Source organism: Cryptotermes secundus, unplaced genomic scaffold (genome assembly GCF_002891405.2).
Source record: "Cryptotermes secundus unplaced genomic scaffold, Csec_1.0 scaffold953, whole genome shotgun sequence".
Lineage (NCBI taxonomy): Eukaryota > Metazoa > Arthropoda > Insecta > Blattodea > Kalotermitidae > Cryptotermes > Cryptotermes secundus.
The window spans coordinates 43,994-62,437 of record NW_019732863.1 but is presented as its reverse complement, the minus strand read 5'-3'; the positions used below and the strand labels follow the sequence as shown (position 1 = coordinate 62,437).

At 38.1% G+C, this 18,444-nt stretch overlaps 1 protein-coding gene across 1 annotated transcript in view; it reads left to right on the top strand.

Annotated features, from left to right (window-relative positions):
* LOC111867806 (protein purity of essence) overlaps window positions 1-18,444 on the top strand; it is a 123,087-nt gene that overhangs the window by 69,336 nt on the left and 35,307 nt on the right. Inside the window, exons 50-63 of the mRNA XM_023857977.1 lie at window positions 1,386-1,553; window positions 2,073-2,234; window positions 3,529-3,690; window positions 5,549-5,723; window positions 6,281-6,431; window positions 7,783-8,014; window positions 8,999-9,148; window positions 11,219-11,518; window positions 11,993-12,279; window positions 12,375-12,519; window positions 13,940-14,137; window positions 14,753-14,927; window positions 15,679-15,913; window positions 17,013-17,232. Coding sequence (XP_023713745.1) covers window positions 1,386-1,553; window positions 2,073-2,234; window positions 3,529-3,690; window positions 5,549-5,723; window positions 6,281-6,431; window positions 7,783-8,014; window positions 8,999-9,148; window positions 11,219-11,518; window positions 11,993-12,279; window positions 12,375-12,519; window positions 13,940-14,137; window positions 14,753-14,927; window positions 15,679-15,913; window positions 17,013-17,232 — 2,760 coding nt within the window. The remainder of the gene's footprint in view (window positions 1-1,385; window positions 1,554-2,072; window positions 2,235-3,528; window positions 3,691-5,548; window positions 5,724-6,280; window positions 6,432-7,782; window positions 8,015-8,998; window positions 9,149-11,218; window positions 11,519-11,992; window positions 12,280-12,374; window positions 12,520-13,939; window positions 14,138-14,752; window positions 14,928-15,678; window positions 15,914-17,012; window positions 17,233-18,444) is intronic.

Genomic DNA, 18,444 nt, shown 5'->3' with positions numbered 1-18,444 from the left:
GAGTCACTTGGTGCCATGAAGAACTGACCCAGGTGGCGATATCTTAGGTAAGCTATAGCCTCACAGTCACATAAGATGTATATGTGGCTGATTCATCTTCTTGTAGGCACCTCACAAGTTGGGTCGTCTGTCAGTCTCAGTTTGAAAAGGTGCTCTTTTAGGTGGCAGTGTCCAGTAAGCAATCCTACCACCCGTCATAATTGATCTCTGTTTAATTTTAACAGGTCCCTTGTTCTTTTGGCAGAGGGTCCTGGTATGAATCCTTTTGCCTGTTTGAGTCCAGTTGTGGATTCGCAGTGTTTTTTGTGATTTCTGTTAGTCCAGTCTCTGATCGCTTTCTTGGCAACTCCAATTGAGATGCTGCAAGCTGGTTCAGGTCCTATGAATGGCTGTTCAGATCCTGTTCTTGCCAGTTGATCTGCAGTTTTATTCCCAGCAACACCCTCATGACCTGGCACCCATATCAGTTGTACTCTATTATGTCTGGCCAGTTGTATGAGGGATTGGTGGCAATCCCAAACCAATTTTGAAGTGATTTTGTGTGTACCAAGTGCTTTGATTGCAGCTTGACTATCTGATAGAATATAGATGTTCCTATTTTTATAGTTTCTATCTAAATTCTGAACTGCGAATGCCTTAATGGCATACACTTCTGCCTAGAATACTGTTGTATACTGACCAAGGCCGAAACTACGTTTCCGCCCTGTTCCATCACAAATGTTTGCTGGTAAATATAAGTAATATTTGGTGGAAAGCATACAGAGTACCAGTACAGTGGATTGAAAATCAACTTTGAATCCAGCAAACCTTATCTAAACATCATACTCAGTCTGACTGTCAGTATTTCTGTTTACCTGTTTGAGAATTAAGTTTTATTGTTTATATGTGTACATAAATTTCATTTAACAAACTTGAAGTATTGGAAGTAGTTTCTAGTGATAATTGATTGTGCTGGACCTAACTTCACTGATCCATATAAAATAAAAATGACATGAAGGAAGCTAAGCCTGTGCCTAAGCACAATGCATGAAGGTGGTAGGAGAAATGCATAGTTTAAAATTCTCTTCTTATGTTTGGTCTGATTTTAAAACTCAGTATTTTGAAAAATTGTGATTCCATATGACATGATTTCATTCAGAATCTATTTAATATCTAGGATAGCAGACTGACATTACAGAGCTTTGTTTATAACCCATTTTGTTGGTTCAGTCTTGTGACAAGTAAGGCAGTCCATAACTGGCCATAATATGTTTCTCCTATAGCAGTTTCTAATTAACAAAAATGGTGGGTTAGAAGAACTATGGTACAGATCACTTCACGTGTAGCAGAAGACCATTTAAATGCCCAGAAGAAGGGGTTAATCTGGCTTTGTTTTATGCATGCAGAGTTTGCAGGTGTTGGCATCACAAGGTCTTGCCCAAGTACAGAACCAAGGTCAGGCACAGGAAGCAGGTCACTACTCTGATACAACTGCTTCTGCAGGTGGCTCTGATGATGAGGGTTCCACAGCAGCAACAGATGGCAGTACACTGCGCACTTCTCCAGCAGAGCAGGTGATATTTTGTTGGAAGTAATAGCATATTGCTAGTGAAATTATCTTATTAAGAAGGTGATCAGCAGCAGTCATTCCCTTAAAATAGAGACAGAGACAGTCTTGTAAAGTGGACTTGTACTCCAAATTAACCCCCTTCTCCCCAAAAACAATTGACAAATGTATGAAACTTCAGTATATATTGAACATTAAAAGAACACATAATTTTTAATATTATGCAAGCTGTATTCTTGTGACCAGTTTGAACTATATTCATGCATTTTTTGTGTTTTGAATTATGCACTGTGATGTTTGGGCATTAGTGGAAAATTATCATACCTGTACTTTGATTAAGAAACAGATACCATTCCAAGGCCCACATGGTTCTACATGATTTTGTTATGAGATGTATTGTACATGTGACTCCAGTTATGATACAGGTTGTTATGCATGAAATTAGACATGTATTGGAGGGTGAAATATGGTTGGCCCAGTTGTATGGACTTAGCGATTGACCTAAAATTATCATCACTATGTGCAGGGGGGCAGTGCAGGCTCAGAAAGTGGAGGTAGTGGTGTAGACAGCATTACAGGGGAACACAATGTGTCGGGCCGTAGTTCAGCGTATGGTGATAATATGCAGGAGCCTTTGGTTGGTGCCAGAAGCGAAACCAGTTCTCTGGGAGCACCTGCTGGATTCCAGGTATGTATTGGAGTTAAGGGTATCATTGTATGCAGAGAAGAATACTGTGTCTCTGAATTTAATCTGTCTGAAATTTAATGTCATTCTTTGGAACTTGCATACTTGAAGGGGTGCCCAAAACTTATGATGTGGGGTAATGTAGACTCATGAAATTATTTATGATAATAGATATTTAAAAATGTGGGACTTTCTTTCTTTCTTTCAAACAACCTTTTGGCTATGTGCAAATATGCATTTAGCTTTCAGTAAATAATGAAATATTGAACAGTGCATACTTTAAACTTACTTACTTGCAAGTTATGTTTGAACATTATTTGTAAGTCATCAGTTACAAATGGGGAATATAAGAAACTCTTAAGTTTATGTCTGACAGAATTATGAGCCAGGATAGCTCAGTTGGTATAGTGACTGGCTACAGGCTGGATGACTGAAGGGTTGGAGTTCAAGTCCCAGCAGGGTCAAGAATTTTCTCTTCTCCAAGTCATCCAGACTAGCTCTGGGTCCCACACAGCCTCCTATAAAATGGTCCGGGAGGGGGGGGGTTCCCTCCAGTGGTAAACTGGCTGGGGCATGAAGGTGACCACTCACCTCCAACTAGTGTCAAGGTCAAAATATGGATATATACATCCACGCGCCCATACATTTTCATGGCGCAGTGGTTTATTAGTTATCTGATGGATCTAGTGTAATCAGAATTTGTACTTAAGTCATAGGTGCTTCTTAATAAGATGGCAGTGGTGGTGGTGATAATGATAATACTGTAAAACATATTTACAGGTACAGGTGGTAAGGTAGAGATTGACTGAAGTAGGATTTGATTTTATAACCATCTGCTCACAAGTTAAGCATGCTAACTTAGTAGCTAAAGTGTGTTTGTTGCTAGAGTATAAATGTGCATCACCTAAATGTAGCATCAGTAACATGAGGTCTGTAAAACTGAAAGTCTGTACAGTTGGAAAATATGCTTTATGCATTTTGCTTCTTAGACATTCTTTTCCTCAATTCACAGACTCAAGCTCACATTATGTCTTCTGTAGGGGTCATAGAATCAAAGAAATGAAATTTACCAGTAAATATTATTTTTTTTTTAATCTGAGAAGCTTGTGATGCATGTGTTTTTCTTTGTTATGGCTTGAAATTTCTTGATGCCACATATGTGGTAAATGTTGATTTACAGGATTTTTAGCATACTAATTGAAACAGATGAATTCATAAGCATAAGGTTTAACAGAGAATGCTTTTTTATATTGTAATTAAATGCAGTCAGTTAGTATTTCTGTCGCTAAATTTCCAGACTCAGGATCCAGATGGTATGGAGCCAGAACCTGAACAGGAACCTGACACAGAGAACAGCTCAAAGCTTCACGCTTTACGACTTGTGTTGTTGGAGCGGCTCATGCACTATGTGCCACACCTGAAGGATGTCGGTGGTGTCAGGTCCATTCCTTTTATGCAGGTATGAAAGACATGTCTGGGGTGGACTTACCAATGGGGCTGACTGTCCTACACCATATCACAGGAGGATGAAGATGATGTTGACAACAGTGATTAGATTAAGGGGGTGTGGCATACCAGCCCTTGCACCAAGACCAGCTGCATTATGTTGTGCATCCCCATTCTAAATCTGTGATGGTGGTGTTGTAGGGGAAATGATGTGACAGCATCAGCAGTTCTGTTAATTCCCCATCATAAATTGAGTACCATACTGGAAAAATTTTTGCTTGTCCAGTACAGATAGAGGTGCAGGTTCCTGGTATATTTGTGTGTTGGTTAGGAGAACTTCTTGAAGTTCAGGCAGGAAGAAAATGTAGGGCTATCAATAGTTGGTGAAATATAACTCTCATGAGTGTTGCAAAGGGGGAAAACTGCATTACTGTAACACCAAAATGTCGATGTAGTTGTTTGTTGTTAAGTAAATAGTTCTGATTAGAAAGACCAATTGACTCTGTGTTATATGTGTGACATCTGTCTCCGAACCATACTGTTTAGATTGAGAGTGTCTGTCCTGTTTCCTCAGGGTTCATATGCTTTTGATGATGCGCAATGAATGATGTAATTACAGCAAACTAAGTTTGATGTCTTGAATTTTGTGGGTTGATAACTGTCATAAACTAATTCCATGGAGCAGAGGCCTTTGTGGAAAGCTGACAGTTGCACAGCTGATGTAAATATCTCTTCCCTTTTATAGACAGAAAAGGTTCATTAATGTGTTCATGAGAGTTCACCGCTAGACCCTGTCCTGATTCAATTAAATTCAATTCACATCTTCATGCCCTGTTACTCAGAATTTACTTTAATGTTTTCTCCTTCTCTGAGGAGGTCTGCCAAATGGTCCTGTTATTTCAGATTATGTAATTAAAATTTTCCGTACATTTCATCATCTCCTCAATGCATGCTGCAGGCCTTGTCTATCTGATTGTCCTTGATATTGTAATGGATTTGATCAATACGTTGCCAGGCAACAGCTCTGTAAACACTGTCCAACATGCAACAGTAGAGGAAGCTGTGTTTCCCATGTCTGCGGTGATGTCACACAGCGGTAGGTAGTGGTCGTGACGTGATTCCTGTATGTCTGTGCAGTGTGCGTCAATAGACTGGCTGGAGTGATCACGTGACATGTTTCCTGTGATGTATGTCCGTTCCTTGGCTATAAAAGTTAGCAGAATTCCTAAGCTGGAGTAGTAGTAGTGGCAGAAGTATGTGAACAAGAGGGTAGCAGTAAGCTAGAGGAGTACAGAAGAGTACAAGAAGTCAGCCTGTGAAGATTTAACTTGTGATTTGAAGACTTTATATGTTCTGTAGTATAGTGATATTGGGACTGTGTGATTTAGTGAGACTTTTATAGTTCCCGTGTTATAAATCTGAAGACTAGTGGAGGCAAACTGAAGAGAGTAACGTGGAGTGCTTTGTAGTGTGAAAGTCAGTAACAGTATTATAATTATTTGTAATTAAGGCCTGTAAATATCCAATAAATCCAATTACTAGTCCAGACCCTGTCTTTAGTCACTGATACATGTGACAATATGATCTAATAGTAATATTTGGTGAAAGATACAAATTATGAAGTTCTTGTTATGTAAGCTTCTTCATCATCCTGTTACTTTATCATTTCTTGGGTACAGATATTCCTGCCACAATCTTGTTCCAAATCACCGTCATATATTCCAGATTCCAGGTTATATATGGTACAAAACATTCCACTCTTAATGCATGTATTAGTGTTTCCTCTTCTCCCTGATGTTGATACATTATATTTTACATGGGCAATAAATGTATTGAAATGTACACGAATGTACACATATAATTGGTTTTAGGTTGTTCTCATGCTGACTTCTGACCTTGATGGGGAAGAGGAAAAAGACAGAGCGTGTCTTGAGAACTTGCTTACAGAAATTATAAGCGAGTTACATATGAAGCAACCAGATACAAACAATATATGTGACCGCAGTGCAGAACGGGAGGTGCATCTCGTCATCATGCGACTCCTCAGTGAGTATTTATTACAAGCAATGCAGTATGCAAATTTAATAAAAGAAGAAGAGCCAGTTACTGAGTTAGGGTTCAGACACAGCTAATTTTACTGTTTTTAGAAGCTAGTACTACTTTATGTCTACGTGTTGTAACACTCACAGCTAAGAAGGGAACACACATCACAAGACACGGTTTACACAGAATATAAGAAAAACGACCCCCATAGTGGAAGAACCACATGCAAGTTTTAATTATGACACATAAGATGAATAATCTTAACAAGTTTTAGTATGTGTAAATTTATTATAGTTGACAAATACGCATTTTTTAAATACTTTGTAAATAATTTTATAAAGGCAAGCAATGAAATAGATTAGTGTAATTAGGGCACCTGATGATGGCACTATGTTGCCGAAACATGTCGTGAAGTAACAGGTGAAATTGAGTGCACTACAAGACAGCAACTGTATACATATCATGGATTAAAATTGTTGGTAAACCTTTCAGATTATTTGCCATGTTACCAGTTGTATATATTCATTATTTTTGTTTTTTATGCATGATGTGTTTCTTAGGTGTACTGATGTCCCGTTCAAAGTCCAACACCAAAACAACTGGAGATAATTCCAGTTTTGTTTCTCAGACCACAGCAGCCATGTTGTTGCAGGCTGGTGTTATTGATTATTGCCTGACACTCCTCAAGAATCTGCTGCAATACTGGAAAAGGTACAGCAAAACAGATGAGTGTTTCAGCACTTCAGCCTTCAGGCTATCTAAAAATGTACTTGTTTGTTCAGTTTGACATTATGAAGTTAAGTTAAGAATATTACACTCCAGTTATGAAGAAAATCACCAGAATTCTATAGTGAGTGGTGCTGTAGCTGTGAACCAAACGTATTTTTTTGACATTAGAGGGTAGGTCAATAAGTAAGTTACAAATGGATATAGAACTTAAGCAAATAAGAGAACTGATTTGAAAAATGGTTTTATTTCTCAACATAATCTCCCTGTACATTGAGGCACTTGTCCCATCGTTTCACAAGCCTCTGAAAACCGGCAGTATTACATTCTTTGGGCTGCTGTCGGAACCGGGTGGTGACTTCCCTTTCTACAGCTTCATCGTAGGGAAAATGTTTAGCCGAAAGATGATGTTTAAGAGGGCCGAATAAATGGAAGTCGCTTGGAGCAAGATCGGGGCTATATGGAGGATGCTCAAGGACTTCCCACTTGAAATTTTGCAGCGTCTTATTTGTCTTGTTGGCGGTATGGGGAAGCGCATTGTCATGCAAGAGCAACACGCCTTTGGTGAGGAGTCCTGGTCGCTTCCATTGAATGGCCTTACGAAGTTTCCTGAGGATGTTACAGTAGGAGTCGACATTTATGTAAATTCCAACTCCTATTGTAACATTCTCAGGATGTAAATGTTCCCTGTAAAAGGAAGTCACTGCCTGGTTCTGACAGCAGCCCAAATAATTTCATGCTGCTGGTTTTCAGGGGCTTGTGAAATGATGGGGACAAGTGCCTCAATGTACAGAGAGATTATGTTGAGAAATAAAAGCATTTTTCAAATCAGTACTCTTATTTGTTTAAGTTCTATATCCATTTGTAACTTACTTTTTGACTTACCTACGTATATGGGTCATGCCATAGCTCAAGCGGTTAGTCACTGGCTTCCCACTGTGGTGGCCCGGGTTTGATCCTGGGTCTGGTCAAGTGGGATTTGTGGTGGACAAAGTGGCACTGGGGCAGGTTTTCCCTGAGTACTTCGGTTTCCCCTGCCAGTCTTCATTGCACCAATTGCTCCACAATCACCCTCACCTAACATCAGGGGCTGGTACAATAGGCCTGAAGTTGTCACAGTACAAGGGATTTAGTCCCACCCTACTGGCAATAAAAAAATAATAATAATACCTACATACATTCACAGCCACTTCAATTTTTATCCTATGTCTGATGAGAATAATGGCAATGATGTTCTTGTTGCATCATTTTGAAATTAACATAAAGAGTTCCGTTTTCAGGGCCTACTTTATATTGAATTAGATATGAAATGTAATGTTAATAAATTTCCTTCCAGTTCCAGTGTGGAAGAGGCTGGTACTGTGATTGGTGGTGCACTTTTGAAGCCACACTTGACAACTGCACCACCTGATATGTCACCATTCTTTTTGCGCCAGTATGTCAAAGGTCATGCCAGTGATGTTTTTGAAGCATATCCACAACTTCTAACAGAAATGGCACTTAGACTTCCATACCAAGTACAGAAGCAAGCTGATAATGCCACTGCAGTTCCAGTTACATTCCAGCAGGTAATATTTTTGAGCTCAAAAATTTTACATCCACATTTGCTGTTGTGTCAGTTTAAGTTGAAACAATGAGGAAAATTTATTAAAATTTTAAGTTAAGTCATTCTCACAAGCACCATTTTGTTTTTAAACATTTCAGTATATTATGTGTTTGACGTGGCAGAGTGTTAAGAAGTGAATTGTGCTTAGCAGATGCTAACAACTACAAGAAATATTTGTATCCACACAAAATGGGCTGGTAACATAATATTAAGCTTAAGATTTGAACGATACAGCCTCATACTGTCCAGGATGTGACACCGTGGTTCTGGGAGATGCCTCCGTCCCATAGTACACAAATTCACGAATTCTTGCGAAGAAACCTCACCAGCAATCCCCAGCTTGCCTTGAAGCCTTCATTACAATGCTCTCTCACTTTGTCTTGATCTCTCTTATTTTACTGGAACATTTTGTTTGATACTGCAGACCCAAACTGCTGCTTCTCACATATTTGCAAAACTTTTCTCCCATTTGAGAATCAGAATATTTTCTATCAGTAGTTCAATTTCTGATTTATTCTGCCTCTTGAATTATTTTCAGTTTCTAACTATCTGTGAAGGATCATAGTAAATGAATGCCTTTATTTCTGATAATTAGCAGAATATGTGCACAGAACCTCACTGATTAACATCTGTTCATGCCTTGTAGACTGAGACTTTGTGTATGTAAGTGAAGGAAATTGTGAAAGTTGAAATGGTTGTCAGCAAGCATGTCACTAACCTCACAATGAAGAGCCACACACCATTGCCAGCCTTGTTATGAATAAACTCCATTATTGACATCCTCATCATGAATAAGCCTCACACCTCAGTTTCAGTTTATTTGGAGAGGGTTTCCACAAGTATTGAAGGAAATTTAGTAATTCTGTTACCTGCACTGTATTGATCATACAGTTTCAGTTTGTCCTAATTGTTAAGAGGATGATGTCTTATTTTCATGTTGTTATAGGCCTGGTATTACTACTTGTGTGAATATATGATGACACATCAGACCCCATTTGTTCGTCGACAAGTTCGTAAGCTGCTTCTTTTCATATGTGGAAACAAAGACAAATACAGACAGCTGCGAGATTTACATGCTCTTGAATCTCATATGAAGGTAAGATATTGAATTTCTTTTGCCTCAATATTGTATTGTAGCTTCCTGTTGCACTTTTCACATAGTTTCGATTAGTTTTATACAGCACTGTGTTCTGTAAAATTTATTAAAAGTTGTTTTATGAAAAACATGTTTTGACCAATGTGGCCATCATCAGGTGTTAATATTATTGGGTGAGGAAACTGCTGCCTTCTGTTGCTTATGTTGTTAATATATAAGTCCCCTTGGTGTGTGTGTGTTAGAGAGTGAATTGGTGTGTTGTATTCTTTCCTGTTGTATGTTGTATTGCATGTCTGGTTTTTGAATTTACCTTGTTTGTAGTTTAGAGACAGTGAGATGATTGCATAATAAGAAATGCTCTGAAAAGATGTTTGTATCAATATAATGTAGAACTTTTTACAGCGTCTTTAAGCTAGAATAACTCAACTATATTTAGTGGCTGTAAGTGTGATAACTATTTTATTTTAATTCGCTTAGTGGGGGGTGGAGTCCAACTGGGTCCATTCGGCACGGCGGCCACTGATTGGCCTATTGTAGCCTGCCCTGAGTGATTATGATGATGGAGAATTTGATGGAATGAAGACTGACAGGGGAAACCGAAGTACTCGGAGAAAAGCCACTCCAGCGCCACGTTGTCCACCACAAATCCCACTTGACCAGACCCGGGATCGAACCCGGGCCACCGTTTTGGGAAGCCAGCGACTAACTGCTTGAGCTATGGCACGGCCCAAAGTGGGATAACTGGGTTTCTTAGCTTGGCAGAGACAAGGATTTTTCCTCTTTTCCATCACATCCAAACCACCTGTGTGACCAGTCCTGCCTCTTTCTCAAAGGCTAAAGTAGTTGGATTGTTTAGCTGACCGCTCATTGCCATCCAGATCTGAGTTAAAAGGAGTGTGTAGCGTTGTCTTTACTTCTCCATATATCTTAATGGTGTAATGTGTAGATGCAGGACAACTCTCTTTCTCCTTTATACTGTAAGGTTCCTTGACATAATTAGGTACCATATCACAAAGACATATGGGAGAATAGAGATATAGTTCCGTGCATTCTTAACCTTGACACTAGATGGACATGAATGATGTGCCTTGGTTGCATTACCCCCGGAGACAGAGTTCCCAATATCCATTGGATAGGAGGCTGGATGGGCCCCTGTGCTGATCTGAACATGGTGGAGGACAGAGCATTGTCTCTGTCCCTGATAGAAGCTGAATCCCAATTCCCTGGTTGTTCAGCCCATAGAGTAATCATTATCTGGCTCAAATTGCCTTTTACTTTACATGTTACTCAGTTATTCTAACCCAGACTATAAAATACGACTCGTTTTATTCACAAAACATGTTTTGTCTATAATATATTCTGCTTCATTAAGGGATTTCATGAGTGTGTTATCTAATGTAGGATTGTAATTAAAAAGTATCGGTGAAGATCTCAATCAGACTTGAAATTGTTAATGACATTAAAATAAAGTTAAAATTAGTGGTGTAGTTCTAGTTACTCACATGAATATTGATTTAGTCACATTTTTTGTTCAGCTCCTTTTGTACTCCTGTATTGTTTTTCTTCTCTGCTTTAGTATCATTCTTATCTGCTCCCTGCTTTTATGTTCCGTTTAATGGTGTATGTATGTGTGTGTGCTTTTTTTGTACTACTCCATATGCCGTTCAGTCGGCTTACTCAAGAAATGGAGGTGAATATCTTCAATGACATATTTTAATTACAGTCCTAGGTTAAAGAGTATGAGAGTCAAATAATCCTGAAGATGCAAAAAAATTATGCATGGAATGTATGAAGTGAATAAAACAATAAGTAGTATTTGAAGGTCAGAGTTGTAATAAATGTATGACTTTATGTTGTGTAATGTTTCATTTGTATAATAACTTGATAGTAAGTGTACCAAAAGAAATCTGTGTCTGTTATGTGGGAAATTTATGATTTAACATAGCAGCAGGTGCATCTTAAAGAGAGCCAATTATGTTTCTGTGATTATATATATCAGTAGAAATTTAAAGTTTTGAAGAGCAGTAATATTACTATTATTGATTATCTGGGATTCCATTGTTTTTCCAGTGTGTTCGAACGTGTTGTCGAGCTGGTGGGTACGACCCAGAAGTGCAGCAACCTCACTGTATTACTTTACCATATGACTCATTGGTAGAACTGATAGAACATCTGAAGGCCTGTGTTGAAGTAGCTACAAGTCGAACTGGGAACTGGCAACGTTTTTGTGTGCGTGAGGATTCTGTGCTGCCATTCCTACTTCAAGTATCATGCTTGCTAGATGAAGGTGTTTCTCCTACCATCCTGCAACTGCTTCAGTGTGCGATATGTGGCAGTAAGGCCAGCAGCAGTAGTTCCAGCAATTCACAGGTCAGTTATGGGTGGTCATTTTGAGTTTGAAATCTGAGGGATAATGTTGCCACTCTCTTCCCTTCTTTGTCTCTGGAGTCAGGATTTGCGTTATGCTTCAGCCTTTCTGCCAAGACTATTAAAAGAACTTCTTTTATAGAGACAGCATCTTGTTTTTTTTGATATAAAATTGTTCTATTGGTACAGTCTAGACATTTCATTAGTTAGTTACACAATGCATGCAAGTTATGAAACCACATTGCTTAAATTTTTGTGAGATAAAATTGCCATTTGTTAAAACAAACCTTTAAACTTTACTGTTTTTTTCCTAAATATTTTGATTCAAGCTATATTTCTATTTTTAGAATAATGAATGACTTCTGCTTAAATTAGGTATAATAGATATGTATCAAGTTGTACATTCATTTCATCAAGCTGTACACCTAGTTTGTGTATATTTTGTTGATGCTTAGTTTTATATTGTTTACGCTGTAGTCTGGGCCAGCTCCAGCTTCGTCATCGGCCTCCTCCACAACAGGTACTGGCACACCAACACCTGCCCCTGCTCCAACTTCAGCACCAGCTCGCAAGGATCGGGAGAAATCTGATGACTCAGAAACAGAAGCGCGCTTTGAGGAAGCACAGTGCATAGTTTTGGTGAATCAAATAAACAAGCAGGTGTCACATGATCTGCTGGCACGTTTCGTTAAAACTTTCCTCCTGGAGACAAATGCTACCACTGTTCGCTGGCAGGCCCATGCCCTTGTGCTTGCCATATACAAGTAAATATATATTAACTTAGACCAAATGGAATTAATCTATGCACTTCAAGGTCATTATTTCTGTGTATGGATTAATAACCCTTTTTGTACTCCAGGAACTCTCCTGCTGCAGATCAGGAGTCACTGTTGGACCTGCTATGGAAACTGTGGCCCCAGCTTCCAGCATATGGGCGTAAGGCTGCCCAGTTTGTTGATCTGCTTGGTTATTTTTCTCTCAAAACAACACAGACTGGCAAGAAGGTAGGTTCGAAGTACAGAGCAGTTAATCTGAGTCATTGCATATTATTGTAGGGGTTGCTTAGGTGGGTGGAGGGCAAGAACAGTGACTGTATATTTGCAGCATTCCTGTACTTGGGTCATATCCATATTTTACTGTACTGTTTGTATGACTCTGCCTAATCTAATTTGCTTCATTACAAACCAATCTTTTACTCTGGTACTGAAGCTGTGTTTGGTGTTATATACCTTTTTAAGAATAGGCTTCTGTTTTTAATATTTTAATTTTTATGTTTCAAAACTGGCCTGTTTGGCAGGTCGATGACTAATAATACTTGGTTAAAGAAATGTCTTTAAGTGTAATGAAATTGATACGTCTTTAAGGGAAATATTGCGAAAGTTAAAATATACCAGACTGTATTTTGTCTGATGTTTTGTAAAAGTGGATCTTACCCTAAGGAAAGAAAAGAGATTGAGGTTGTTTGAGAATAGGGTGCCGAGGAGAATATTTGGACCTAAGAGAGATGGGGTTACATGAGGCTGGAGAAAATTGAGAAATGAACAGCTTCATAATTTATACTCATCAGCAGATATTGTTAGGGTTATGAAATCAAGAAGGATGAGATTGGTGGGATTTGTAGCAAACATGGAGGAGATGAAAAATGCACATAAAATTTAATCTGAAAACGTGGAGGGAAGACAGGTATATTACCAAAGTGGATCTTAAAGAAATAAATAGGATCTGGTGGTATGGGCATGATTTATCTGGCTCGTGGAGGGGTCCAGTGGCAGGCAATTGTGAGCATTATAATGCAACTATGGGTTTCATAAAAGATGGATTTCTTAATTAGTTGTGTAACTGTTAGCTTCTTAAGAAGGACTGCTCCATCAAGTTAGTAAATTAGCTAGTGAGTGACGAGATAAAATTAGTGTTGGGTTCAATTTATTTACTGTTCACAAAATTCTGTCTCTATATGAATGATACTACATATATTACTAGATTTAATTCGACAAATCCAGAGTAAGCTTTCTTTTTACATAAGTTTGATCATGTGACAGTATGAAAGTTCTGAATTTTTGTAATGAAATTAACACGTTTAGTACCATTAATTTGATAAAGTCACAGTGTTTCAAATTGCATAACATTATTTTAGCAATTTTTGTTAATTAATTAATGTTCCTGATCTTAATTTTCTCACCAAACTAAAACTGAGTAGGCCTACATAGCAGTGGCTGTGGCTGTCTTGACTCATATCTGCATTAGTCCATCCAGGTAGGTGCTGGAACAATGCTTTGTAATAAAAAATGAGCCACTCCCTTCTTTCCAGACAACAGTATATAAACATCATCTCTTATCATTCCATGCTTAATAGCCTGGCCTAGTGCAGTTAATGACTGAACCAACCAAACTAGAAGCTGAGTAATTAGAGATTACCTGTTGCAGATGTGTGAGTACATGGAACAGGCTGTAGGCATCTTACATACACAGAACCAGTTGCTGGCACATCATCCAAATGCTAACTTGTACTCACATCTGGCACAATTTGTTGAGTTGGATGGATACTACTTGGAGAGCGAGCCTTGCCTTGTGTGCAACAACCCAGAGGTGGCCTTATCGAGTATCAAATTATCTTCCATCAAGGTATTTCCCAATATATATTCATTCAAAAGTGCAACACAAGCAAACATAGCTGTATTCCACCATTAAGACTTATACAGGTATATAATAGACATCTTTCTGTTCAGAGGGTGATAACAATGTATGAAATTCAGTAGAATCTCCCATTTGATAACTTATTTCATTTTACCATCATTGGCAGACATATTGATGTATTGTAGCATTTTTTATTATGCACAAGATCCAGATGATTTTGTAGTAATTACATGTCTGTTTATACTATTGACTGTCAGGATAGTGTAGTCGGTATAGCTACTGTCTACAGGCTGGGTGACCAGGAAGCTGGAATTCGAGTCCCAGTAGGGTCAAGAATTTTCTCTTCTCCACATTGTCCAGAGTGGTTCTGGGATTCACCCAACCTCCTATTCAATGGGTACTGTAGGCTTCTTCCCCAGGGATAAAGTGGCAGAGGCGTGAAGCTGACCACTCACTTCCAGGTAGTAACGAGGTCAAGAAATGTGAATCTATACGTTCATTCCCTCATACGCCTTCATGGCATACTGCTTAATTAGTTAAGCACAAGGAGAACTTTACCCGTTTTTACCTTATGCTATTGAATAATGTAAATGTTGTTCACAGATTGACTCCAAGTTCACAACTACCACACAAATAGTAAAACTAGTTGGTAGCCATACTATCAGTAAAATTACACTGCGCATTGGTGACTTGAAGCGAACCAAGATGGTGCGAACTATCAACATATATTACAACAACCGTAGTGTACAAGCAGTTGTGGAATTGAAAAACAAACCAGGTAAGCTTCTCAAGTAGCTCATCAATATGCATTGTTAGATGTGCAAAAAAAATTTGAAGCTGTCTGATACTTCATTCATGCCCTTCTGTATTTCTGAAAAAGTATCCAAACTTTGTGATCATTTTAAATCGAACTTGGAATGGTGGACCTAAACCTAATTTTGTGAAACCAATTTGATATTGATATATTTGGTATTATTTTGAGGGCCTGAGTAAGTGTTTCAGTTTCCATGTCTTTTGACTGATTTTGGTAAAACCATGAAAAATTGAACATTAAAATGAACAGACCACTTGGTAAACTCAGAATCTCATAAAGTTGTATAATGAAAATGGCCTCAGTAAACATAGCCATAGGAACTTCAGAATGTTCACTCTCTGCCATCAGCTGCGCAGTATAAACTGTTCAGATAAATAACAAAACCATAGAACAGAATCAGGTCTACATGTACTTGGATTAATCAGAAACTAATGTGTGAGCACACCCATACAACTGACCCCTACAAAGACTTATAGTCCTCAAATAACTAGCATGTACTAAGTGGAGATGCTTAACAACTTCTTTAAATACACACGAAAATCCTGTGCATAATCAGTTCTCTAACTTTGGAATCAGATATTAATTATAGTAAGGTAAAGTAATCCCTCTATGATATTGGAAGGATTCTAACTGCACTCTCATGTGTTATTGCAGATCATACTGCCTTGAGTTTATGCTTTGCAAGTTTAATCTGTATGTCTTTGTTGCTTTGTAGCTATGTGGCACAAGGCAAAGAAAGTGACCCTGGCTACTGGTCAGACAGAAGTAAAAATGGAGTTCCCATTGCCAATTGTAGCATGCAATTTAATGATTGAATATTCTGATTTCTATGAGAATATTCAAGCCTCTTCAGAGACTTTGCAGTGTCCCCGCTGCTCTGCCTCTGTACCAGCCAATCCTGGAGTTTGTGCTAATTGTGGTGAAAATGTGTTCCAGTGCCACAAGTGTCGGTGAGTATTACTTTCGCTCTCATTGATCTAACATTGTTAATTATTCCATTTTTGATTGATGGTGCTAAGTTTATTTACTAGGTTGCCATCCATACTTAAGCTATTCTTTAACTCCTGGTGCCATGTAATTAAAATCTAAATACGTACTAACAGAATCCTGATATTTCCTTTTCATCACCTTCACATTTAATTAATGGTGAAAGAGGGCCAGTCCTAAATATAAGAACATATAAAATTATTATGATTATAACAGCTTGCCTGATTTTTTTTTTATAAGGAAAAATAGGTTTGTTATATAATATTTTTGTGTTTGTCTTCCCTAATAACTTTTTAAACATTTGATCAATTTTCATGAAATTTCATGTGAAAATCATGCCAATGTAGGCCACCCCACCCTTGCAATTCATCCTTTTCTGCCTTTAATAATACCATCATAGTATCCAAGCAGGTTTCTGAATGGGGGACAAAGAGTGGTGCAGTTTTATACAGGTCCTAAAGCCTTATGTAGTGGGAGATCTTTGAAAAATGTTTTATCTTTTTTAGGTTGTAAAACATCAGCATGGTGTCCATGTGGGATCTATATTCAATTGTTCTTTCTGTGGTAATAAGTAATGAACCACTGGGACTAAGATGTATGAAATTATTTATGAAGATAAGTTATAAACATAACTGGTACTTGTGTATGAAACGTTTTTATGTTTAACGGTTGCATACAAGGTGACATGGTGATTTCAAAACTTTAATATAATGAGAATTTGATATTATGGAAGTTATTTATGTAAATTTATCATTGAGTATGACAATTTCTTTGTGGTACCCCTGAGCCTCTTGATATGGATAGAAGTGTCTGAAGGCCGTTGAGCTTCATAAGTTGTCACTATATGTAATAATGGAGGTTTCAGTAAATGAAAACTTTATTATAAAATTATTCCAATTGTGCATACAAATGGCATATTCACTTACTTGCGTACTCCCAAGAACTGTTTACAGACATCACTGTATTGGAGCTGTAAGCTATATATGAAATGATGGTATTGGTACTTGTTAACTTGTTCTCTATATTGAATGTGACTATTATATGATTGTGTTTTATTAACAGGGCAATCAACTATGATGAGAAAGATCCTTTCCTTTGTCATGCTTGTGGTTTCTGTAAATATGCAAAATTTGATTATACATTAACGGGAAGAGCATGTTGTGCTGTTGACCCCATAGAGAGTGATGATGACCGCAAGAAAACAGTAGCTACTATCAACTCATTGCTGGAGAAAGCTGACCGTGTCTATAAGCAGCTTATTGCCAACAAACCAACTCTTGAGGTTAGTACTGTGGAAATGGGACTTGTAGCATGTCTCTGCAATTGGATTACCCCAGTTGACAGTATTTCACAGTAAAGATATGAACAACATATAATGTACATATGATTAAGAAGTCATAAAATATATGTACAAGCACCATCTAGTAGCAGAAAAAGACTGATTATTTGAGTGGACCTTACCAAAGTGTAGGTTTGAACAGTCAGACTCTTCTGCAGTAGTTTAGACAGGGCACCTGCAAATGGCCAAGTTTGTTTGCAGGAATGAAGGTGTTAATCTTTTTGTTCTTTGAAACAGAATTAGAAACTTTTAACACTGGACATTCATACATTCTCCTATTCAGATGATACTATAATTTCTTTCCCATGGGTTCAGCAGCTAAGTCATTGGCCACTCACTCCTGTCCAATACCAGCATTAAGTATATGTGTGAAGCTTTGCCTCTGCCAACCATGTTTCTTCATGATGGTACAGGAACAGTTGTATCTCTCTTTCTGTTATCCCCCCTCCCCCACTACCAAATAAATGGACTGTGTAAATAGAATGTCTGATAGAGCCAAGAGTTTCAACAGCACTGGTATGGAAGTGCACCATAGGACACATTCCATGCCATGCCATTTCATTCCTGTTCATAAAGTAGCTGCTTTCCAAGAAGTTTTCCTACTAAATCTTTATGTGCATGTTTTGAACTGACCCATTCAGCCTGTCATCACTTGCTCACTCACTCATGGAGCTGAGCCCTTCTTGAGAAGCTGCTAATTGTACAGTTACTCCAGCCTATCATAAACTCTTTAATTTGCCTCTCCTGCTTGAACTGTTAAATGCTGTGAGTAGTGTCCTGCATTCTGCACTTCATCTCTCTTGATCTTTGCTGCTGTGTTTTTTCATCACTCTACACTTCCTGTCCATATGTCAGATTAACCTTTATCGGACGGGCCATTTAATTTCCGGTAGGGGCAGCTGGACGGAGTTTATTTAAATGCCCGCCCTTCTAGAGCAATGAAATTGTAAGCATGTTTCTAAAATGGTGTGATTTCTACATTTTTTATGATAAACGAACGAAATGAACGCTCCTTTAATGTAGAAAGAATATAGAATCAGATATTCTAATTTACAGATTTTAATATCTGTAAAAAAATTTTACACTGATTCCCAAAATAAAATTTCCCGAAATTCATACATTTTCTGCACCATGCGTTCTAGCAGTGTAATACAT